This window comes from Manis pentadactyla, chromosome 8, assembly GCF_030020395.1.
Source record: "Manis pentadactyla isolate mManPen7 chromosome 8, mManPen7.hap1, whole genome shotgun sequence".
Lineage (NCBI taxonomy): Eukaryota > Metazoa > Chordata > Mammalia > Pholidota > Manidae > Manis > Manis pentadactyla.
Window position 1 is genome coordinate 113,246,050 of NC_080026.1, and position 25,556 is coordinate 113,271,605.

The 25,556-nt window shown below is 43.5% G+C and overlaps 1 protein-coding gene and 1 long non-coding RNA gene across 5 annotated transcripts in view; one reads left to right on the forward strand and one right to left on the reverse strand.

The window, feature by feature from the left end:
- The first annotated feature begins 4,661 nt into the window (after positions 1–4,661).
- The window catches only part of WBP1L (WW domain binding protein 1 like), a 49,296-nt gene continuing 28,401 nt past the window's right edge, over positions 4,662–25,556 (forward strand). Inside the window, exons 1-3 of one of the 4 annotated variants that reach the window (XM_036899038.2) lie at positions 4,706–4,846; positions 20,749–20,908; positions 21,259–21,437. In XM_036899038.2, coding sequence (XP_036754933.2) covers positions 21,405–21,437 — 33 coding nt within the window. In that variant the 5' untranslated portion in view covers positions 4,706–4,846; positions 20,749–20,908; positions 21,259–21,404. Of the gene's footprint in view, positions 4,847–20,748; positions 20,909–21,258; positions 21,438–22,705; positions 22,896–25,556 lie in introns of those variants that run through there. The other 3 variants (XM_036899041.2, XM_036899036.2, XM_036899042.2) reach the window with 3 other exon arrangements.
- On the reverse strand, positions 6,825–8,503 carry LOC130684626 (uncharacterized). Its single transcript, XR_008998995.1, has 2 exons — positions 8,083–8,503; positions 6,825–8,051 (listed from the first exon to the last, which is right to left on the reverse strand). It is a non-coding gene; the product is annotated as an uncharacterized LOC130684626 (long non-coding RNA).

The following is a 25,556-nucleotide window of genomic DNA, read 5'->3' on the forward strand; positions in this document are numbered from 1 at the left end:
CTGTTCCAAAGAGGAAGGGCCACCTCCTCGAGCCCAAGGTACTGGCTGCAATTTTATTTACCCCTATTTTCAAAAGCAAAATATAATTGAAATAACATAAATTCATCCTTTTAAAGTGTACAATTAATGTTTTTTTTCACCATTTCAAAGTATGTAAATTCAGTGGATTTTAGTGTATTCACAAGGTTATATGCCATCACCACTAATTCCAGAACATTTTTAACACCCAAAAAGAGACTCATACCTATTAGCAGTCACTCCCTATCCTCTGTCCCTACTTCCCAAGCAACCACTAATCCACTTGTTGTCTCTGTGGACTTGCCTATTCTGGACATTTCATGTAAATTGAATCTGGCTTTCACTTAGCACAGTGTTTTCAAGGTTCATCTATGCTGTAGCAGGCATTAGTGCTTCATGGCTGAATAATATCCCACTGTGGGATGGACCACATTTTGTTATCCACTCATCAGGTGATGGACAGTCGAGTCTTTCCTTGGCTGTTACAGATAATGCTGCTAGGAACATACATGTTCAGGCTTTTTATGAACATATGTTTTCAATTATCTTGTGTAGCTACAGCCAGTTGCCATTATTTGTGGTAGTTATATTCCATAAAGTTACTGCAAATGCTGAGCTGGTGAATACTGAGTTGTTGCTCTGCAGGGAAACCCAGGATTAGGTTCCTCTTGGCCTCTGGTCATATTTTTGACAACCAATCAATACGTGACCCGTTTTGTATGTGTTTCTGTTTCAAGACACCTTGTCAGATGTATATTGTTGATTCATTACCAACAGCACTGTGACTCAGCCTAGGTGAAGCTTATCTACACAGAGGTTTCTCCGTCAGGCACCTCACAGCTTTCTGGAGCTTAGGAACAGTAGACAGCTCGCACACTACACTTTGGGGCATTTTAAACAATGAAATTGCCAACAAAAAGCACAAAAAGATGAAAATGTGGCACTAAATGGACTGTGAAAGGAACACTTGTTAGCAGTGAGAGCTGAAATAAGACAGAGCTCACCTTGTTCATCCTCACCTGGGAGTGTGTCAGAAGACTCCAGATTTTCACCACTGTGCATACACGTGTTTGAACCATGGTGAAAGCTTCAGGAGGATTATTTGGATGTTATAAAAATTTTTAGCAAGTAGGCAAATTTGCAAATACAGAATCCACAGGTAATGAGGATCAGCTGCTCTAGGAGTGAGATTGCTGTGTGTCATATGGTAACTCTGTGTTTAATATTTTGAGGGACTGCTTGACTGTTTTCCATGCTGGCTGTACCGTTTTACATTCCTACCAGCAGTGAGTGAAGGCTCCAATTTCTCCACATCCTCACCAATGTGGTCTTTTCTTTCCCTCCCTTCCCTTCCTTCCTAACTTCTTTCCTTCTTTGTTTTGATTATAGCCATGCTAGTAGATGTAAGGTGATATCTCATTGTGGTGTGTTTTTTTTTTGCTATCATTACAATTACATTAGGAACATTATGTTTACTAGACTCCCCCCATCACCAGGTTCCCCCCACATTCCCCATTTCAGTTACTGTCCATCAGCATAGTAAGATGTTGTAGAATCACTACTTGTCTTCTCTGTGTTGTACAGCCCTCCCCATGCCCTCCACCCACATTATACATGCTAATCATAAGGCTCCCTTTGTTCCCCCCATCCCTTCCTTCCCACCCGTCCTCCCCAGTCCTTTTCCCTTTGGCAACTGTTAGTCCATTCTTGGGTTCTGTGATTCTGCTGCTGTTTTGTTCCTTCAGTTTTTTCTTTATTCTTATATTCCACATATGAGTGAAATCATTTGGTACTTGTCTTTCTCCGCCTGGCTTATTTCACTGAGCATAATACCCTCTAGCTGCATCCATGTTGTTGCAAATGGTAGGATTTGTTTTCTTCTTATGGCTGAATGATATTCCATTGTGTATATGTACCACATCTTCTTTATCCATTCATCTACTGATGGACACTTAGGTTGCTTTAATTTCTTGGCTATTGTGAATAGTGCTGTGATAAACATAGGGGTGCATTTGTCTTTTTCAAACTGGGCTGCTGCGTTCTTAGGATAAATTCCTAGGAGTGGAATTCCTGGGTCAAATGATATTTCTATTTTGAGTTTTTTGAGGAACCTCCATACTGCTTTCCACAATGGTTGAACTAGTTTACATTCCCACCAGCAGTGTAAGAGGTTCCCCTTTCTCCACATCCTCGCCAACATTTGTTGTTGTCAATTAATGGTTTTTAGTAGACTCATAAATGGTAACCACAACTACTAATTCCAGAATATTTTCATTACCCATCCAAAAGTAATTTGGTACCCATTAGCAGTCACTCCACATTCCCCTCCTTCCCCACCCCTCGCAACCCCTTAATCTACTTTCTGTCTCTAGATTTGCTTATTCTGGACATTTCATATGAATGAAATCACACTGTATGTGGCCTTTGTCTGACTTGGCATAATTTCAAAGTTCATCCATGTTTTAGCTGATACCTGAGCAGAAAAGTCTGTGTCTTTGAGTTAGCTTTCTTGGGATAGGGGATTTACCTCCAGCTTTGCCCATTTCCAAAGGCAAATAGGGAAAACATTACCAGAGCTAGCCAGAGCTTGGTAGCAGTTCCACACTAACTGAAGTTTTTTCAAGAATCAAGAACCTTCCCCATTCCTTCCCAGCTGCTTAAGCTTGGCATTCCTCTTTCTTTCATAGGCAATCACTCTTTCACAAAAATATGCAGTATATAGTGGCCAAAGTTCAGAGGCACTTTTTTAAAAGTGTTCACTCAAACAGTATCTCGGCTCCATTTTGTCAGGTCTCTGCTTTGTTTGAGTTAGCACCTGAGGGATGTGGAAAGCATGGAAATTACGGTGACTCAAATGTCTTGGTGGGGATGTGATTGTCCAGACTGGCAGGGCTTCGTTTTGTCCTGTCTCATAGGTCAGTTTGAGCTCTTGGGTGAAGGCAGAAAGGGAAGTTGGGGCAAAATAATCTGTGTTTGCTAAATTGAAATCAGTGGGGTTTTCTAATGATGATGACACCTGGCCTTAATATAAGACATATATTCCTTAAGGCCAGAATTGAGTTCCTTTGCTATGAAAAGAATTTGGCCCTTGCATAGTACTCAATCTTTACTTATTGATTGTGTGATGGATGAATTTCTAAGAAATTTGAGATTGGCAAAAATAACTTGTTAACCTTTTGCAGCACTTGGGAAAAGCAGGATCAAGATAGAGGCAGAACTAGACATTCCTAAGCTGAGGCAGAACTGATTTCTTCACTCTTACGGGTTTCCCACTTCACCACCATTTAACTCAAGAACAAATTCCCTCTGGGCTCAGCTATGGGCAAGATTGGGCCAAGCTGTAAAATACTTTGGTGGGTTTTTGAAGGGAAATTGGCAGCTACAGGCAGCTGGTTTCTCTGCCCTGGGTCTTCACTTCTTTATTTTACCAACATTGATTGAGCTCATGATTGGGCCTGGTACAGGATGTTGTAGGGATTTCTTAAAAAAATTAGTAAGACCTGGTGTGCTATACAAAAAGTGCAAATCTAATGGCAGGAGTCAGCCAGGCATATATCATAGATTAGAAATACTGTGTGGTAGGTGTTATGTGAATCCAGAAGAAGCAAGGGGATGGGAATTAAAGAGTTTGTAAACAGGGAACTGTATGTATAATGCATAAATGAAGTTAAGTGTAATAACTGCTCTGTGTGAGTGGGATGTGGGAAAATGTAGATAAAGAGAAATAAGAAGGAAACAGGATACAGAGAGGACAATATTGAGAAGTTTGGGCTGTATATCCTGTATATTTTGAAATATTTTAAGAGGTAAAGCTGTGAGACAATAATGTTTGATTTTATGTGTGGTAGAACACCCTTGCTTTTGTGATGTGGAAGAAATTCTAGAGGGAAGAAGAACTGGCAAATCTCTGGGCCGCAGGACGACCTTTTGTATTTAGTCAGAAGATGAAAACATGATTGAAGCAATGAGCTTCGATTTCAGAGCTATTCTGCGGTAGAGTCAATAGTATTTTGTCCCTGGAACTTTGGACACAAGCGCTGCGCCTCAGGTTGAAGGCACTGTCTCACAGGTAATTCACAATGACCCATGCTTCTGCTTGGGCGGTTTTACTAGGAGAGGGACCCTAGTACTGTGGCTGTGCTTCAATACAAAAAACATCAAAAGATTTTTAGATTGAAGTTGTTTTCTTCTTTAGGAGAGCCAGGATGCCTTTTTTTTTTTTTTTTAAATGATTTTCTACACCCTTTAGAACCATCTTACCCCTTCTCTTTCTTTGCTAAACTGGAAATCTAGTACTTCCGCCTCACTCAAGATGGCAACATCCTAAGTAGCCACTTGAATACGCGTTCCAGGTGGCTCCGCCCCACCTTTGGATCTATTTCCGCCACTCTGGAGTGGGCGGTGTTTACCAGCCAAGCAGCACTCAAGATGGCCTGGCTTCCTCCTACTTTTCATTGGCTGGATCTCTAGTCGTCCGTCTTCATGAGGGGAGGGGGGCGGAACTCTGCGTTGATCGACAGCTATTTTGATCAATGGGCGAAGGGCAGGGGCCAGTGAAGCATTGGAACTGGAGAGCCTCCCCCATGTCTGGGAGGGTGTTTGAGGTGGGGCGTGGTGGAGCAGAGCCGGAAGCGGGAGGGGAGAGTGAAACAGGAAAAGAAAGGAAGAAGGAAGAAGAGGGAAGAGAGGGAGGAGGGAGGTGGCGGCGCCGTGGCGGAGGAGCAGGAGCAGGAGGGGGATGGAGAAGAGAAGGCTCCTGGGTGGCATGGCGCTCCTGCTCCTCCAGGCGCTGCCCAGTCCCCTGCCAGCCAGGGCTGAACCCCCGCAGGTAAGGGGGAGGAGGCGTCCGGGCCAGGCTCGGGGCCTGGGGGGGTCGTCGAGGCCTGGCCGGAGGGGGCTGAGTGTTGAACAAAGTTGAGGGGTCCCGAGAAGGAGCATCCATGCCTGGAGTGGACAGGATTTAAGGAGGCGTCGGTGTTCAGCTGAGGGACACCTGTTTTGGTGTCAGGGAGGTGGCAGAGGCATGGTGACGAGCGAGTGAGGGCCTTTGAGACGAAGTTAGGTCAGGTGGGCTGGGGGTGACTGTGACTGGATAAGTGCTGCCAAGCTGGGGCGTGTGAGGCTCATTTGTGTCCCCGCCCCTGCTCCATGTATCAGGTCTCCAAGGCAGTGATATGTATATTTCTGTGAGGTTAGGGTAGGGGTACGTGGGTTGAGCTAGCCTGAGAGCGAGGAGGGTCTAAGGATATTTCAGTTTGGAAGGAAAAGTTCTGAGGGCATCTTGGCCCCATTTTTGATGGTTGGAGGCAGGACTCTTGGAAGGCAGGTGGGATGAAGCAGACTGGGACCCTTCTGGAGGAGGGGACACTTGAGCTAAAACAAGCTCTTGCTGTTAGGCTGGCTTGCTTGCAAGAGCCAGTGACTGATGCTGATCCGGGCCAGCTCAGGGCTTTTGAGCAAAGGGTGGATGCCAATATGGGCAGCAAATGGAGCATCCCAGCTTTTCTTGCTGGGTGGCTTGCTTTTTATACAGGCAGAGAAGCTGGCTTGTGCCGATTCCAGCTCCGGCTGGCATTTTGAAACCTTAATGGGAACTCCTGGTGCCAAGTTGGGTGGGGTGCGGTAGGGGGAGTCACTCACCCCTCCTTCCCCTGCAGCTGGCAAACCTTTCCCATTCTGTTTTCTTCATTTTCTGTTCCCTTCCCTATCCTTTCAGAAAGGCATACACACACACACACACACACACACACACATCAGGATGGCTGTCTACACAGCTTAGTGCTTGAACTTTATGTTGTGATCAAGAGTAGAAGCAGAGTGCCAGTAAAAATACTTGTCTTTTCTCTAGAAGTTTACGAGCTACGAGCCGCCTTTTCACATATGCATTGTGTTTCGCTCATTTGTATCCTCATATTCGGAAAATTATTTTTTGAGTAAGACGAATTCACATAACATAAAACATTTAAAACCATTTTAAAGTGAACAATCACCAACATTTAGTACATTCACCAGGTTGTGCAACCACCATGTCTGTCTAGTTCCAAAACATTTTTATCACCCCAAAAGAAAACCCCCTACCTGTTAAGTAGTTCTTCCTGTTCTCCCTTCCCCCAGCTCCTGGCAACACCAATCTGTTTTCTGCCTCTGTGGATTTACCTATTTAAGATATTCTATATCAGTGGAATCCTACAATATGTGACCTTTTGTGTCTGACTTCTTTCACGTAGTGTAATGTTTTCTAGGTTCATCCATGTTGTAGCATGTACCAGTACTTCATTTCTTTGCATGGTTGAATAATATTCTATTGTATGGCTATACCACGATGTGTTTATTCATTTACCTGTTGAAGTGTCTTCTATTTTTCCCCCAGAATATATGTATAATTTGAAATAACATGTGAAAGGAATAGAGCTCATTTTCTGGGCCAGTGTAATCCCTTTTCTAAGGTTGGAACCCTTCTGATTTAGGCTTTGTTGGGGTGCTCTGTTTTCCCAGTGTAAAATGATGAAACTGGCAGGAGAAAGACATTTTCTTTGTCTGTTAAAAAATTGTAGTCCTCAGGATTGGTAAAGTTAAGAAGAATCAATGATGACACCACAAAATGTGTAACAAACAGTTGCTTTTTCTTTGTACTTGTCTACTTCTGTAGATATCTCTAAAGGCTGTTCCCAATAACTAATAAATAACATTGCGAGAGGGTACTTATGTAGGACCACTGGAGCGTTTGGAGGGAGTGCCCTGGGCCTGCTGCTTCACCCGAATGGAGAGCAGTGATGCAGCTCCAGGTTGAAGACGGGGGGAACAAGATCCACTTCTGTGGCAGAAAAGGATGGATAGTGGAGGTTCCTGCCAGGTCATGGAAACCCGAAAGTTGGCACCATGTGGGAGGGGATCTTCATTGTCACACCCTAATTGCAGTTTGTTCATCACAGGCCACTCACTTATCGTTTCTCTGGCACCCTCAATACTTATTTTGGGGATAGGGTGGCTTTTGTACTTTGTTCCGTTTGGGTGGATCCTAGCACTGACCATTAGCTATCACGTGGTTACAGTTCCCGCAGAGAAGGGAAAGTTTGTAAGGAACAGTCTCCCCTTCTGACCCCTCCCCACATATACTCTCCCCCGCCCCTGCCTCCCCTTGTCTCTTTCTATCTGTGCACGTATTAGATAACTATAGTGGGATGTGCGTTTGGAACCTTTGGAATGAAAGTTACTATATAATTATTAACTCTGAACCCACCACTATTTAGTCATTTTGGTTTTTGTTTTGGTTTGGTTTTTGTTGATTTTTGGCTTGTAGAAATCACTAAAGAAAATTCAGTGACCATTTGGGCATAGGATCTGCTTCAGGTACTCACTGTCCCTACTTCAACAAGTGGTTTCCAGCTCCCTCTCATTGAGGAGGACTTGCTGTTCTCATTCCACATTGAAAATGGTTTGGTTATCTCATTGCATTTTTTTTTTCCTTGAGATGGCTCTATCAAATACAGTTTTTTTTAAATGTGCATTTAATATCAGAAATATATGGTACTCGGCAGCTTGCCTTCTCTGTTCCCAGCTCTGCACTGGGACAGTCATTTCTTGCCATCCTGGCCCAGGAAGGTTCATCAGCATAGCTCACTTTTGTGATTGAGAACTTAGACTTAACTCTGCTATAGGTTACTGTGACTCAGATGGGATTCCTTGAATCCATAAAGAATTAAAGAGTAGTAGAGTCTCCACAGACAGTGAAGGTCTTGGCATTTGTTTCTTCCAGTTAAGTAATGATTGAGGTACGTAGAGTTTCTTTCTTTCTATTGTTGGTTAAATTCAACCAGAAAAATCTGCCTATGTTATTTAAAATAAAATTTTAGTAGAAATGTCCTTTTCCGTGAAGTAACTCAGCCAGTGGTCTGGGCACAAATCTCTCAAGATGCAGTCCTTACCTTTCCTCTGCCAAGCTTAAAACTTTGAGTTGGACGGGATATTTATTTTCCCACCACACCCTTCAGTAGTATACCCCTCCTCCACAATTCCATCTTTTTACTCACTTCCTTGCCCCAATTTTCAGTCCAGAAGCCCTACTCCACTCTTCTTTTTTTAAAAAGGCATTTCAGTGTGATCACTGAAATCATTGCTTCATGTACAGTAGTGGGATATGAGATGCCCAGATTCTAATCCCATTTCCCTCATTTTCTTAGACTGTTTGGTATACTAAAGTGAGCAGTTGTATAAAGTCAACACCTTGAGTTTCTGTAAATCGTTCAGTAGAATTTAGCAAACATTTACTGAAATGTCTACTCTTTGCAGCAGGCTGTTATTATTGGTAGACACTGGGAACCCTCACATGAATTACTGAATCCCTGTCCTCAGGGAGCTGATAATCTTGTAGGAAAGACAGATGACACACCATGATTTGTAACCCAGAGGGATTAATGCTGTAATGGAGGTACAGACATAGGACAGGGGAGCCATTGATTCTGCTAGGGCCAGGAGAAGGAAGGATTTAAGGAAAGCTTGTAGAGGAAGAGGCATTTGGATGGGCTTTAAAAGTTGATAAGGATAAGTAGGATACCTATAGACCAGGAAGGTGAAAAGCCTATTCTGGTGTGAAAGAGTGAAAATGAATGTATTTGGAGGTGGCACATAGTCTACAGTGGGAGCTTTCTATGTTCGTGTGTAGAGGGGTGTAAGATTAGATGAGACTTGAAAGGTAAGCTGCAGTTAAATGGTAAGGAGGTCGTCTTTCCATTCATCCAAGCAGTGCTGTCCAGTGGAACTTCATGGGATGTCGCAAATGATCTATAGTAGTGCTGTCCATTTTGGTAGCCACCTAGCCACGAATGGCTATTGAGCACTTGAAGTGTGCCTGGGGTAACTGAGCCACTGAATTTTTAATAACTTTTTAATTTTTATATCAGTTTTATTGAAATATAATTAACATGCCAAAAGATTCACCCTTTAAAAGTGTACCTAAAATGTTTTTTTACGAAGTCATAGAATTGTGTGACTGTCACAGCTCTCTAATTTTAGAACATTGTCATCACCTCAGAGAGAAACCCCATAGCCATTAGCAGGCCCTACCTTATCCATCCCCACCTCCCTCAGCCCGTGGCAATACTAACCTATTTTCCATCTCAATAGATTTGCCTATTCTGAATGTTCCAAGAAATGGCATACACTGTGTGGTCCTTTGTGACTAGCTTCTTTCACTTAGCATAATGTTTTCAGGATTCATCCATGTTCATAAATCAGGGTATCATTGCATGTATCAGTCTTTCATAATAATCCTTATTATGGCCAATTAATACTCAGTTGTATGAATGTGCCACATTTAATTGATCTCTTCATCAACTGATGGACATTTGGGCTGTTTCCACTTTCGGGCTATTATGAATAATGCTGTTATGAACATGCACGTACAAGTTTTTGTGTGGACATATGTTTTCATTTCTCTTGGGTGTATACCTAGCACTGAAATTGCTGGGTCATATGGCACCCTATGTGTAACCGTCTGAGGGACTACCAGACTGTTTTCCAAAGTGGTATGATACTTAATTTTAATTAATTTTAATTAAATAGCTACATGTGGCTACTGACTGCTTATTAGACAATGCCAATTTAACAGCTTTCCAGTGTGGGAGTAGGGGAGTATAATCACACATGGAGGTGAGGTCATGGCCCTGGGGACAGACCACCTGAGCTGCAGACCTGACTCTCCCACTTAACTCTCCCACTTAACTCTCCTTGAGCAAGTTACTTAACCTCTTTGTGCCTTCGTTTTCTCATCTATAAAATTGGGATAATAACATGTACCTTACAGGTTTATTCTGAGGAGAAAAGACACAGTATATGTAAAGTTCTTGGAATATATTTAATGGTTATTAAATATAATAATAATTATCACTACTCTTCTTACTGGTGGCCCTCAGTGCTTTAGGGTTCGTAAATTAATTTCAATTCCCAGACTAAGCTCAGGAACTGAGATTTGGGGAGTTTGAAAGTACCTTCTTTGATTTTGTTCTGTATCTGAGTTTACGTTTGTCCCTGTGATCTTTTAGCTATCTATGCTCGTAAATTTCATGGTGAACCTATGTGTTTGCCTCTCCCAGAGGACATTTGTCAGTGTCTAGAAACACTTTTGGTTGTCACAGCTCGGGAGTGGCACTGGTAGCTAGTGAGTAGAGGCCAGGGATGCTGCTAAACATCCCGCAGCAAAGGATGCCCCTCCCCCTCCAACAAAGAGTTGTCTGGTCCAAAATGTCAGTAGTGTCGCGGTGGAGAAAGCCTGGTTTAGTGGTGCCTGCTCTCTTCTTATGAGCTCGTGCTCATGGTCACAGGGTTTGAGGCCAGCCTTCCTCGAAGAGAGAACATGGCATCATGAAGTGTATGAAACCATCTCTGACAACAGATTGTAGGTGGGTCAGTATAAAACCCTAACACCCAGAATCTTGATTACTCTCTGATCTGTTGATTATTGGAATAAAGTTGATAATACAATATTATATTGGTTTCAGATGCACAATGTAGTAACTCATTGATTATATACATTACTAGATGTTCCCCAGTGCACTTAACCCGTTACCAGACCAGGATATTACAGTATTACTGTTTATATTCTATGTGTTATACCAACATTATACATTTTGAAAAAAACACATTTTTTTAGTTTGTGGTTCAGAAGCCAGTGATTCACCCAATCTTGAACTTTCTTTTCTCTTGCTTTGGGCTGCCCTTGTGGTTTCCTTTTAAGAAGGTGTTTGTTTTTGCTCCAGTGAAAGCCTGTTGGCGCTTTACTTTCTTTGCTCAGTGTCCTCTATGGTCCCATAACCAATCTGAACTGAGTCATGTTTTTAGAACGTTTTCCTTTCCCCATTCCAAGTCTTGGCTCTACTCTTCTTTTTGGCCTTGTGGATGTTTGTTTGTTTTCATACACACTCAGCCTGCAGAAATCATTAGGTGTTCTAAATCATTAGGTGTTCTCACAGTCACCACAAGGGAGGCTCACTGTCCCGGACCTCAGGGAGTCTGTGCGACTTCAGGCGAGCCCTCCCTTTCAGGCCCCCAGGATGCAGCTCCTCTGTGGGTGTTGGCACTAGTTTGCAACCCTTTATGGATACTGTGGGTACCGTAGATGGCTTTGGATTCAAGATTCCAGCTGCCTTTTGAATGCTGACCATCCATATGCCTGAGTGTCCTCTTCCTTTGCAGCCTTAAGCTGTTGGAATAATACTTGAGGACTATCAGGGTCCAGGTGGTGTAAGGACATGGGTTCATTTATTGCCCTACAACCCCAGGCATGGACACCACCTGGGCTACTGATCCTACTATAACTGGATAGACCATAAGAACAACCACTGAGTGACAGGGAGCAGTTACAGCGGGTCGTAGTCACATGTCTGCTTGGTGGCATACAGCGGAGAGGCTGAGGTCTGGCTGTGGGCACCTCCCTTTTGGACCATCCTTTGTATTTCCACTAGGTGGAGCAAAGTCTGGCCCAAAAACTGCATGCCATGTGAAAACCACAAACAAAGAAATACAAGTAAATCCAGACTGTTGCAACCTGGGAGGTAAGGATAGGAGAAGCAAATCTCATCCTATTGAATCTGCAGCTTGTTGATACAATTCTGGGCTTTCCCAGTGTGGGAATTAAAGTAGGTCATTCTCTCAGACTTAGGGATCGCCAGTCTTGCATGGACTGGGAGTTTGGAATACTTTTGCTTACTCAGCTACGTTCCCATAACTTATATTTATTTATTTTTGGTTTTCTTCTTTCCATACTTCCTTCTGTGGGAAACAGGACTCATGAGTCGTCCATTTTCTGTTCCTCGTGCCGCCATCACTCTCCTAGTGTCAAGGCTAAGTTTTGATTCACTGTCTTAGGTGGTTTTTAAAAATTTGAACTTGTTTTGAAAGAGGTGAAAGTGAATGTAAGACATTGCAAGAATATTTGTGGCTTAGAAGGGTGGGTCCTAGAGTGAAGTTATAAAAACATGTCTTTGTTGATTGTTTAATATCATGACAGATCTCATGTTATAACACTTTATTACACATTCTTGCAGGTCAGAGGCATGCATTCATGGAGAAAATACTCGTGCTTTTCAAAATTCTACATGCTGCTTTTTTGCTGCCATTTCCTAAATTATCTCACTCATCTAAAATTCCACCTGGTAGTTTCACTCCAGTTGTATTGAAAACCAACTAAACAAACAACAACAAAAACCCCACAGTTTAGTTTATTGACCAGATCTAAATATTTCTTCCCTCGTAGTGGTTTATTTGGGAGAGAAAGTTAGTATTTGGCTGTCTACACTGGGATGTAGAGCATTGTATCTCTTTGGGACTTGAACATAGAGTTGAGTGGTATGAGAGGTTCATCCTGTGTACTTCCTTCTTTTCTCTTGAGTCAGTTGTCTTTAAATATGCAGATCCCCTTGCGGCATTTGCAGAGGGTGGGGAAGCAGAAAACCTACCCCAGTCTGATTGGGCGCAAGGTCCACTATGGCTTTCTTTCCATTTTCCTTCTTTAGACTCTATTTGCTGCTTTTCCTTTGAGCTTTAAGGTACCTTTTACCTTTTCACATAAGTTTTTAATTACACAAAATCAACACATGCTCATAACAATGGTAAATAAGATAGGAACATGAAAATGCTTTAAGTAAAAAGTGAAAGTATGTGGTTTGGTGTGGTTTTGAGGGTTTTTTTTGGCTTATGCTGCATATTTATAGATATAATTCATACATCTATAAACACATTATAAACAAAGTTGTTGGTGTGCATGGGTTCTGTATTTTTCATTGGTTTTTAAAACAAATGGGATAATTTATATGTACTACTTTACAACATGTGCTTTTTTTCAACCTTTATATATGGTAGACTTCTTTCCATATCGCATATGTACCTTTGATTTTTTAAAAAGTGCCTGTATGTTATTGCTTAGACCATAATTGATTAAACCATTCCTCTGTGGATAAACATATGTCTTGCTCCATGTTTTTGCCATTTTGCACTGTGCTACTGTGAACATTATGCTTCTTTCCTTCTGTAGTTGTGCTATATTCTTAGAAGTGGAATTGGGAATTGTGGGATTATAGGAAATGGACATTTGAAATTTGGGGTAGAGAGTGGCAAGTTGCTCTCCAAAGTGGTTGTATCTCCATCAATTGGGTGTGCAAGAGCTCATTTCCCTACACATGTATGAGCAGCATTTCTTCAACTAGGCTCTCTGCTTCTTCTTGAAGCCCTGCCTTCTGACTCTTAGCCTGGGGAACATTTCAGTTTACTTCCTCAAAACACGATGGTCTTTAATTTCTTAGCTTCCAGTCTCTTCCCCATCTGCAAACCGGTTGCTCCCTTTGTTGTGGAGAATTCACCCAGGGCAGTGAGCCTGTAGCTAGAGAAGGGTGGATAGGCCTGCTCAGGTGCTGAAGGAAGTGGCTTGTGGTCCCCTGGAAGATACCAGGCAGGGGGCCTGGAGGTGTTGGCCATTTGCTGTGTGGCCCACAAGTCTAACTGTGCCCAGCCAACCCTCCCATGGTGGTCATCACAGGAGAAGGGACACTTGAAACTTGCATTGCTGACTAGCAGACTCTGGAGCCAGACTGCCTCCATGTAACCTTGGGTTGGTTTCCTCATCTGTAAAATGGGGGTAATAGCACCAGTTTATAGGGTTATTGTGACGGTTCATTAGTTAATGTTTATAAACACTTAGAACTGTGCTGCCCACATAGTAATTACTTTGTAAATGTTAGCCTTTGTTTTGTTTTCATTTTCTTAATGGTGCCCTTTGAAGCACAACTGTTTTTAATTTTGATGAAGTTCATTTTATCTGTTTTTTTCTTTTGCTGCTTGAGCCATTGGTGTTCCTTAGTTCTTTTAGGGTCTCTGTTAAAGCTTAATATTATTTTGGGTCAAGAATGGACATTATTTAGAATAGAATCCTTTAAATACTTTTATTATGGAAAGTTTTGAACATACACAAAAATAACGTGGGTGGTAAAATGAGCCTCCCCCCCGTACCTATCACCCAACTTCAGTTTATCATCATGGCCAGTCTTAATTTTGTATGCATCCACTTTTACTTTCATTCATTCCTAGTAAAATTATTTTCAAACAGACTGCATACTTCATGTCAAAAAGTTTCACTTGAATCTTTGGAAGATAAAATGATTCTGTTCCTCAATATAACCAACATACCATATCACACTCTAAAAAATTGACAGTAATTCCTTAATACTCTAGGATAGGATCTTGGATGTGAGAATTTGGATTAGATCCAGGGATAAAAATACTATTAAGAAAATTCAGCTGATTATTTTCTTCAGTTTTCTTTCTTTTTTTATTAAGGTATCATTGATATACAGTTTTCTTCAGTTTTCATAAGTAGTGAGCCCTCACTAAGTATTCCATGACTTAAAAAAAGAAGTTACTCCCCAGCAGTGCCCTTCAGTCCCCTGAGAATCAGAAATGCTCTTCCAACCACAGCCTTCTCTTATTCACTTGGATCAGCTCCAGAGGTGGAGTTTTAATTATGGCAAACTCCTTTTCCCTTCTCAGAACGTTCTTTGTCACTTTTTGGACACACATAACTATTTCCAGCCTCTGCCCAGTGTATGAAGTGAAAGATTAACTTACGACTTTTGCCCTCAATTTCTAGTGTAGGGAAAATTTTTGGAAAAATCCCATTCTTATCTGAGATTGCATAAATGTTTGGAGAAGCCTGAGAAAATGAGGAGACCCTGTCAGCGCATTTTCTCCTCTTTTAGCTCTCGAGGGGTGTAAGCTGCACTCCCCCTCCTGTGTCTGGCTGACAATGCCTGCCCTCCAGGGGCAGTATTTGGTGGTTGGGGTGGAGTGTCTCACGGCTGATGAGCAACGCTGCTGAGGGAGAACTGGAACATAGAGTTTGGAGGCTGAAAGACACCGTAGAGATAGTGATGCTGTCAACAAATGTTCAGTAAGAGAGGTGGTGCTGTTCAAAATGCGGGAGGTTTAGGGCTGAACAGGCTTCTGAACTGTGGGGCTCTTCAGAGGCTTTACTGAAAAGCACATGCCTGCTCTGCCTCCAAAAGAGACAGGCTTCTCTGACCATGTGGGCCTCTTACTGCCGAAATGGCTGCCTTGGAGTGGTCTCTGTGCAGTGCTGAGAGCCATAAGGAAGCCTCAGAGAGGTTAAGTAACTGGCCCGGGTTCACCAGAATAGGTGGTAGCATGGCAGAACACCAGAGCCCCAGTAGATTCTAGTTTACAGGAAAATCACCCCCTGGGCAGTCTCTCACAGGGGTTCCATGGGAGACCTCTGTCCCCTGAGTCAGAAACCCTAGGTCTGGTCCTAGGTCTCTTCACATTTTCAGACCTTCCATGTAGCATCTGGCAGATGGGGATAGTAACAGCTGCCTGGCCCTAAGCTGACGACAGGAACAACTAAAATGGATGTGAAAGTGGTTTATAAACCTCAAGTTCTCTGCCAGGATGATGACTTACTGTGTGTGTCTCTTGCTGTTTAGTGCCACCTTTTCAGCAATATTGAGCACACCTTGCCCAGAATGTACATCTTGAGCAGAAAGAAAGAGTTGGAATAATGGATGTAAGTGGAAAGATATTGGCAGCTGCTATTTTTTAGGGAGGGGCATGGCTTGCACTGACTTTCCTTCTTGCTTTGATGAGGGATGCTTTCCCAAAGGCCCTTCCACCTGGTTTCCCCTTAGCTTTAGGCCTATATAGTAACATCTCTCTGCTCACTTCTGCTGTCTTCATGATTAGGCCCCTGGGTCAAGGTGTTTTTGAAGTAGGTTTACCTTCCGCCATCATCCTAGGTTGCCTCACTCTCTGTGGCCTGGGAGTACCAGGTTCAGGTGTGGCCTGGGACTGGGCATATATGATGAAAGGCCCAGTGTGTCCTGTGTCCGATGGGATGCCCTCTCCAGCTTCACCACCTTTACTTATCATTTTACTCAGGATGTAAATCTGTGGGAGGGATAATTGTCTTTATATTTCCTTCTGCTGTTTTTGACTTACGCAATCTAGACCTGGAGTAGATTTGGTTACCAAATAGCCTAAGGAGGGAGGAGGTAATATTTGATTTACATAAGATCCAGGAAATGAGCGAAGGCATGGTGCCAGAAGCTGCGTTTCCAGCTAGACTTTATTATAAAGTTTCACAGTCCTTTTTAGCAAAAAAGGCAATTTCCAGGTGTTGCCTAATGGAGTTACCTGGTGAATGGGAGACAAAACCAGGCAGCTTCATCCTGTTCCCTGTAATCGGCAAACCGTTGTTGTGGGGGTTAGGTCATGTCCCAGTTTACCTTCGAGTAAGGGATTTTTGTTTTTGAGATGGCTTAAGTCCTTTAAATTCTTCAGCTGAAAAATCATAGAGGGCCTAATTGGTATAGATAATGAGACACATGGACAGCCTACTTGAGGGCCAACTTTGCATAGGTAATAGTGACACACAGAAGGTTTCCCAATCTGTGCATCAAACCCCATGAGCTCAGAGTAACAGTCACATGCTGTCCTGGACCCAGAGCTGTTTATCAGGTTTCTGTAGCCAGGAAAATGTCAGCCACCACTGTTTGGGGATTCAGCTTCATTTTTATGATCTCTTCAGTCTCTTCATACATGTAACAGTCTTCTCAAGGGCCTATTTTGTGCAAGGAGTTGCTTGGTATTATAAGGGACACAGAAGTGAAAGTTACACGTCTTTCCCTTAAGTTACCTATGCCTCAGAAGATGAGATAAGCCTGAGAATAAATAAATGCTGAGTTTATGAGTACATGAAAGAATGAATAGATCTTCCTATGTAACAGCACAACCAAGATGTTCTCTCTCTGCATAATGCAAATGATTGCTGTTGAAGACCTTACAGCAGAGGACCTAGAGCTGCTTCCAGGGACTCGGTTGAGGTGCCTTTAATAAAAATGACTTTGGTGTTAGCCCTTTCTGTGGGCCACCACTGTACCCATGTTCCTGCCGAAAGTGGATCACATATCTCTCTTTGGCTCAAAGTTCAAATTAAAAGGAAAGATGAAGTCAGATAGAGTAGAGACCTTAAAGATGCATTTTCCTGATGGACTTCTCTTTCCAGGTTTTGTCTGAGTGTGTACCATGTAGTTGATGTGACCTATGTCCCTCCTTTTGTTCTTATTCTGGTCTTTGGTTTAGGGAGCAATTCAAGAGAAGACGTGAAATGTGTTGGTGGACAGCCTGAGCTGTAGAGCTGTAGCTTGCTGATTTTCATGTAATTCTTGGCTACTTGCCATTTTGGTTGGGTTGAACTCTTTCCAGAGCAGGAAAAATGAACCTAGTATTTTGGTACAAAAACAAACAAGGCTGCTGTTGTCTTGATAAAGCTAAAGTTGCAAATCCAGTAACAGCCCATCAGCCACCAGTGACAGCCTTCTGTCAGTGGTAAGTTTCAGAGACGCCTGGACTCTCGAGCGGGCGGTAAATGTCTATCCATGAAATGATATATATTTATGGAGTGATTCATTGTCAACACATAAGGATTTTCTTGTTAGAGGGTTGAGAAGCAAGAGGTAGAAACCTTAGGAAGCTGTTGTAAACTGGTTTCAGCTTCTGCTAGTTTTATTTCTATTGAAAGGACTGGATCTGTACCATGGATATAGATATCTTCCCTCTACATTCCCCACCCGACAGAGTGGAACAAAATCAACTCTGAGATTTAATCGTATTTTAGTAGGGAACACAATTAAACAAGCAAAAAGAGAGCCTAAGTTACTTAGTGAAATAGAAATTCTTGTCCACGATATTCATGGTGCTGCTGTAGTCATCAGAAAGAAAAATGTGTGCGTCAGTTGTACTCGTAAAGGCACGTTTGTAAGGCCTCTGTGTCTATCTAAAAGTGATCCTGCCCCATCTTTTGCCTTTCTCCAATGCCCTCTGTGTCCTTGTTTCCCTACTCCTGGCCAGGCTTGGCCTGCCTCATGTGCTCATCTTCCCACTCAAGCCCTCTGTGTTATTTTGGTATCCATCTCTTGAAGCAGCTTCTTTGGCCATCATGTCCCTCAACAGCCTCCCTTCCTCGAGCACTTCTTGCACTTGTGTCTCTGCCTCTCCCTGCACAATTATTACAGAGTGCCTGTGTTTGTTTCTGCATTGCTGTCCTTTCTCCCCACCTGGGTAGTGAATAAATAAGTCCTCCAGGGCAAGGCTAATTCATCCAGTAGTGCATCCTTCTCATTCCTTGATATATCCTGGGTGGCCCCGTCATATGTAGATTTCAGGTTACATATGATGGGGAAGGGTCAAAATAATATCAACATACTATCTCCTTGCGTGTTGAAGCCATTTTGGAGCCGCACAGGTCTGGTTGAAATGGTGGCTCCATTGCCTACTAGATATGTCTCGAATGAGTTACCTAACCTCACCTAAGATCATGTTTTTCCTCTGTAAAAAGTGAGATACCAACATACATTAGAGTCCTCCCTCCCTGAAATACATCATCTGACATTTAGCAAGTGATTACAAACTTTAGTTAAAGGCTGTTGGCGGGGCCATCTTCCCAGGAAGTCTCAGCAGTAGGAAGCATCAACAGGTTTTTATGGACGTCTTGTGGAAGAACCAAGCCCTGTGACTTGGAGAACTCCTCGTCCTGCTCAGAAACCAGAAGCAGAATGTTTTCGTGCCTCGGTAGGCTTGCTGCTAGTCTGCCCTTGTCCGGCCCCAGAACGCAGATAAGCTAGTGTTCTTGTTTCTGGCAGCCAGGCAGTCCTTAGCATTTCTTCTTGGCAAGGTTTTGCAAATCTGGGTTTGGAATTCTTCCCATGGCATTCCCCAAAATAATTACCACAGGCTTCTCTCATTGATGCCCAGCCTCCTATTCATGACGTGAAGATGTCTTGGTTTGATTTCTTTTGTGGCACTTGTTTTGGTTTGAGGGTTGAGGTAGTGTTCAGTTTGGATTTTTTGAGTCAGAACTCTAAGGCATTTAAATATGCCTGGGCCCAAGCTGAGAAAGATAAGAAAGGTCACTTAATCTGAGATGTTCTGTGTCGGCATAGCAGCCACTACAAAGCTAGTGGAAATAAAATGGCCTTAGGTCTGGAGATTATTTCCTACCCTAGAAGCCTGGAAGTTGCTGATCTGTTCTTTTTATTCAGATTCCTTGATTTTGAAATTAGAAACCCCCGGCCGTCAGGCCTAGTTTCCTTCAGCCTCAGCGGTCTGAAGGTGGGCGTATACAAATAGGTCCCCAAGTTACCTGAGCTCCAAAGCATGGGAGATCTGCTCCAGTGTGCTCCTTGTGTGGGGCCCAACTGTGTGCTGGGGATGGGTGAGAACTTCAGGAGTTGCCCAGTCATTTACATCACAGAACTCTGGCCTCAAAGTGGGTCAGAATGAGAGTCTTGGGGCTCTGGTCTCTGACACCACACTCCGGAACACCTCTGTCAGATCCAGTGTAAGTGGCACTTACAGGTAGGGTTCTGGGGCACTGACCATGGATGTGCATACCCATCTACTTAATGTTCAGCTGACCCTCAATTCTGGCTTTTTCCCTGTTGGTAACTTCTGGTCTAATAACAGGACTCCTGTATTACTGTAAAGGAAGGAGGCTTTGGAACCAGAGACTTTATTCAAATCCTTGCCCTCCTATTGCTAGCTGTGTGACCTTGGGCAAGGTTTCATATGCCTCAGTTTCTCAATTCCACAGTAGGGATTATTCCTACGTCATTAAGTTGTGGCTTTAGTGAGATGTTGGTTGAATGGAGTTCCTAGCACAGAGTCTGGCTCATTGTCAGTACTGAACAAATAACCATCTCTCTGTGCCTCCATCCCAGAACTGAAAGACTATAAATGCATAGGCTCCCTTGGAAAATGTTGTCAAAAAATTCTTAAATCAGCTACAGCGAAAGATTGAATTCCACCAGCTGTGAACATATATGCTGTTGTAGTAAGTCTTCTTAAATAGTTAATCAGAATGCAGAAGGTTTCAATATCACTATCTTTGGGGCTTCTCTGAAGTGGGGAGGAGGGGGCTGGGTCAAGAAGAAGGATGCCTCAGACACTACTTAGGGCCATAAATAGTTGTTAAACAGTTGACAAATAATCCTGCTTAATTCTGGTTTGCAGAAACTTTCTTTTAATTTCTGCATTATTAGGCAGATGATTAAAATTGTTTGACTTACCTTTGGCCCGCCATGTATGAGCCTGCATCAGTTACATAAAAGGACCCTTGTTTTTCAGACTAGCAGAAATTACTAATGATAATCTTGCCTCTTAAATTCCCAAGCTTACTAGTTTGTCACTGGGTTGTAATATTTGTAGGATGTGCAAAAAAGTGAACTCACCTTCCTGGGATGCTTGCATTTGCCAGATCAACCTATTTTTCTCCTTATCCCCCAAAATCTCAGTGCACAGTGAGAGTTAGCAAGGGGTTGGGGGTAAGGAGGAGCAGCTTAGTGAGAAACAAGTCATTATTAGCAATTGTTTTGATAGAGTTTATGTGGTACTGGGCTAGGTGTATTGCTTTGGGTGTAACGTTGCCTTGCACACAGGAATTTATAATCTTGTAAGAAGGTACAGGTAGACAATGCTGATTAGAAACACTGCCTTGAGTAGCATCCATGAAGGGATGATTCATTAGGGGCAAAGTAGGAAGCCTATTATGTGATTCTGATAATTTAGGTTGAACTTCTACAAAATTATTTTTGGATTGGTAATTTTGTTGCAATGCCACTGATTCGGAGGTCACCGCTGATGACTATTATTTAGAAGTGTGGAATGTTTCTGTAGCCATCAGAGCAGGGCTTCTTGAATGCTGTGCTCGTGGTGGTCTCCCCAGCACCTGGAACAGTGCCTGGCACACTGCGCGTTCCTTAGGCGTGGAACGAGTGAATAAGAACACCGATGCCATGGTACTCCTTCCAGAGAACTCCTTCCAGTGTCCTGTGAGGTAGGTATACAGGCAGAGTTGCCCGTGAAGGGCTGAGGGTGCCCTTTTCCTCTGGTTTGGCTGACAGTGTTAATAATGCTGCATGTGTTTTGTGGTAGTCAGAGGTTGCCAGGGAACTGAAGAAATGAAAGGAGGGCATTGAAAGTGGTTTCTTTGCTCTTCCCTGCATGGCTGTACCTCGATGTCTGGGCCTGCCTGTCTGGCAGTTTGGCCTGTATGTGAGGGTGGTAGCAGGGCATGAGATGTGTCTTGAGAATACATATTTACTGAAGAATGGCTTCCTAGTTCCCAGACACCTGTAGCAGCAGAAGCCACTTCTCTCCACACATCACCCTCTTTCTTTTCCATAGCAGTGAGGCTGCAAGTCATTTTCATAAGCCTCGAGGAAGTGGCTCAGCTGGGTTGGCTCATTCATTTCCTTGTCAGGAAAGTTGCGACCTTGACTGTCGGTGGGAGACCTGCAGCACGCACATTGTGTGTCTGGCTGGATTCACTAATGATTGAAGAGTACTTTTGGCAACTCACCATGGTAAGTTGTGTTTGCTGCTAATTTACTGGCCTAGGTTGGGGTGATTGGTAACCTGATTTGCAAGAATCATTTCTGATTTTCCTGGGTCATGCCCAGCAAGGGCCACTCCCGTGGAGGCCTTTGGTAAATGTCCCTGGAAGAAAATTGTTGTACAAAATAAAAAGAAAGATGAGATATACTTGTTTTGAGTGATTGAAAATAGAAGAAATTTGCAACTTAAGTTTTATTAGAAAATAACTTTGGATTTATAAAGTTCCTTTGAAGATTGTTCTCCTTAAGAGTCATTTCTGCAATAACAAAATTCAAACAAGGACCTTTTGTTCTTTCCTAGTGTTACCTTTGGTAGAGGATTCAGGGCAGAGAGAGCGGTTGTGACCTGCTGTTGGGGAAGGCTAGCCAAGTGAGAGCTGGCTTACACCACCACTGGCTAGGAAAATGCAGCTCAGGATGCCAACCCCAGGGCCTTTGCTTCTTGTGCAAAGCTTTGCTGTTAGCCATTTTCTGCATAAACTGAGTTCAGAGAAGAAAGCATGATAAACTTAAGTTGGTGAGCTTTCCAGAAGCAAGAGTATGGTTTAAATATAGATGATCTGCTTTACTGGCAACTTGGAGGCTGCGGTGGGACTTGCTGTACCTTTTGTAAGACAAGTGAGGAAAGATGTTGGCACCTGTACATGCCCACTTTGTTTATGAAATATAAACTCTCCTGTAGAAGTGAGGACTTGAGAGGTCAGTGTCCAAGGTAGCACATCCTACCTTAGCTGGGGAAAAGGTGCCTCTCCAAGCCCTCTCTGCGAATTGCCTCAGTCTGTAGAGAAAGTTGGGACAGACAAGCTTAATTGGCTATTATTTAGTACCCACTCTGGCAGAGGTGGGGGAAGAAAAGTTTCTGTGAAACTGAGAGTCACTGGGCTTGATTTTCTTTCCCAAAGAGGAGAAACAATACCTTGGGAGCTCTACAGCCAGTCCTTATTCAGAGAAATGCAGCCCTTTCCAGCTTTAGAGACTTGATTTACGTATACCCGGAGCAGCTCAGAGGCGAGGGGAGCAGAGGGGAGCTGGTAGATGGGCCCAGGGCTGGCTGCCCTGGATTTACAGCACATTCTCCTCAGTATTCCACAGCAGCTGTCTGGAGTTCTTTCTGCTGTGCCTGAACTGATGTCATTTCCCGCTTGGCAGACAGCTTGGGCTTTGCTGCGTCTGAGCTAGGTCACGAGAAGGTGGGGGTGGGTTGGAGCCAGGCGAGAGGAGAGCAGGAGGGAGAGTGCCTGCTTGGTCCCAGGACTCTGTTTACTTTTCTTCTTTGCTAAGGAAGGCCAGTTCACTGGGACCGCTGAGCACACAGGCCCACCAGGGGAAATGCTCATTCCAAGACCTTAACTTCTAAAAGCCCTTTGTTCCAAACGTTAGTGTGGACGATGCTCTTGCAGGATGCCTTTCCTTTTGGGTCTTAGACAGGTAATTGAACTGTTACACGTGGATTGGGTTTGGGAAGGGATAAAGGGTGGGAGCTTGTTCACTGTATTACTGCTTTGGGTGGAGGGAACCTTTTAGAAAATGTTTCGCAGTTACAGCAGGCCAGCTCCCTTACAGAAATCCCCAGTCTTCCCTCTGTGTTTGCTAGTTGCTCCTTACATCCAGAGCCACGGTACTCCTAACCCCCAACATCTCTGAGGTTTCCCTCGGGGCTGTTTGGTCTGATTTTCAACTAAACATCATAAAGCCATTTCCAAAGCTTTATGAGGGGTGAGGCTGGTGAGGGAGAGAGACAGTGGGGTTCTCAGTCAGACCCCCTTTTATTCCTTCTTCATTTTGATTTGGCTAGTTAGAGATTTCTTCACAGTTCTCTCATTCTGAAGAGATTCTGGGGGCCTGGGGAATCTTCTAAAGGGAAGGGCTCCCAGAGGCTTTTTCCTTTAAAGCATGTGGTCAGGGCTGTGTGGCTGTGGGACATCCTGGATACCTCAGAGGGATGGAGTGGGATTGACCACACTTTGGCCCTCCTGACTGGTTTTCAGAGCCAACAGACCCCTGTGGCAGAGACTTGATTGCCTTGCAGGCTGCTATTTGAAGTAGGGACACTAAACTATAGCCAGTAACCTAGTGTGGAATGAGAAAACAGTAGCGAGCAACCAACTGCTGTCTGTTGAGAACACAGCTGTTGCCAACTATTTGTTCCAGGGCTTCTCAAAGTTGGCCACCCCCACCCCGTTTGGTCTGAGAGGCATGTCTGTGTCAGAATGTGTAGCTGTTACTAGTGGCGGCTCTAAGAGGGGGTGGGGATGGACACACACCCTTGGCTGCCTGTTCCTGGTGAGGAAAAGCCACAGCTGAGATCAAACCAGAACCCTTATAGAGAGTCGCTGCTAGGACTGGTTTCATCTTGCTCTCAGAAAAGTGCTATGCTAGGTGAGCCAATTTCCCTTGGGTTGCCTGAAATTCTTTTCAAAGTAAGCTTCTCTGAAAAGCTCCATATAGTCTATTACTGCCTTTGTTAATCTTCAGTGTTCTTTTGATGCAGCTGATAGGCAAAAAATGGGGGCCGCATTTAAGCACCTCCTCTGTCCCCCAAGAAATGCTGTCCTTTTAATTAACCTATGGGCAGAGCGAGCCCTGGCAAGGATTTTGAGCAGCGTTAGAAATAGGATGGATGAAGCATCCTATCTTGCTATGTCAGCAGGTTGGAGGGAGCGGGTGGAAACTGCCTGTTCCAGTGGAAAGAACAGGGCTGGAGAGCCAGAAAGACCTGCATCCATATCCTGGCTCCTGACTGCCCTGAACTTCATCTTTGAAGTGGAAATAATAAAACCTATGCAAAGAGTTATTGGGGGATTTCACCAAAGAATCTATTTAAAACATGAGTACCTTGGCTGGCTGAGAGTAGACATTTAGTAAAATGGTAACTGATTTTTATCTGCTTGGTCCTAGAGGATGCAGGACCACAGGGGTACTGGAAACCAAAAGCTGGAGGACCGATTCCTTTACAGAGGTGGAGGGTGTAGTGGGCAGCAGCCCTGACACTTGGCATCTGGTGATTACCGGTTTGCATTGACTAAGAGTTGGGAGGCTGTTGCTATATTGTACTGATACTCTGTTAATCTTATCTTTTGAGGGGGCGGTGGGGGCAGGGCTAATGTACACTAACCTCCGCTCAGCTAAGTGAGAAGATGCAGTTGTGAGTAGAGTGAAAGGCTGGTTGGTTGGCTTGGGGAGCATGTCAGAGGGTCAACAGCAGGTGAATCTTTAGCTCTTGTTTCTGAAAGGGTGCGTGACAGAAGGCAGGCCTAGAGGACTGCTTGCAGGCCCTCTCTGCCCTAGGCTTCTGTGATTCAAACTTTGCCTATAAAAACCTTGAATATTTTTGGTTACATAATTTTGTATATATTCCTAGCATTTCTGTGTGTGACAGTGTAACTATGTTCTTTATTGGAGCTATGGAAAAAAGCCAGCCTTCTAAAGATTACTTGATGATAATTCAGTTTTTAAAAAATGACGCAAAGCTGTCTATGCTATTAGTCTTTATCTTACACAGCATGTATGTACTTCGTATGTTCACCCCCCTTCATCAACATAACAACCCGTTTCTACAGAAGTGCATGCTGAGGCTTATAGAAGTTAAACCACTTGCTCAGAGTTTCCCATCTAGCTAGAGAAATGGTAATTGAGGTTTTTTTTTTTTACCCAGGTCTTTTGATTCTAAAGCCTGGAATTTTTCTTCACTACCTAGACTGCTTTAACCAGTATCTGTGAGAGTGGAGTAGGATTAATGCATTGTTCTAGTTGGGAAGTATTTTCTTAAGGTTGCTTCTAAGTACCAGGTACCAGATAAGACATTGCCTGTCTCTGCCCAGGTACCAGATAAGACATTGCCTGTCTCTGTGTGCCTGTTTGCATTTTACTCTGGCAGACTCATGTGTGCAGCATCTCCTGAATGCCACTGCTCAGAGATTTTGAACACATAATGAATGTTCTTCCATGCAAGGCACAAAGGATGCAAAGATAAATAAAGCACAATCCTTATTTCCAAGGAACTCACACACTAATGCAGTAATTCTCAAAATGTGTAAAAATCACCAGTGAGTAGGGCTTATTAAACTGTAGATTCTATAGGTCTGGGTC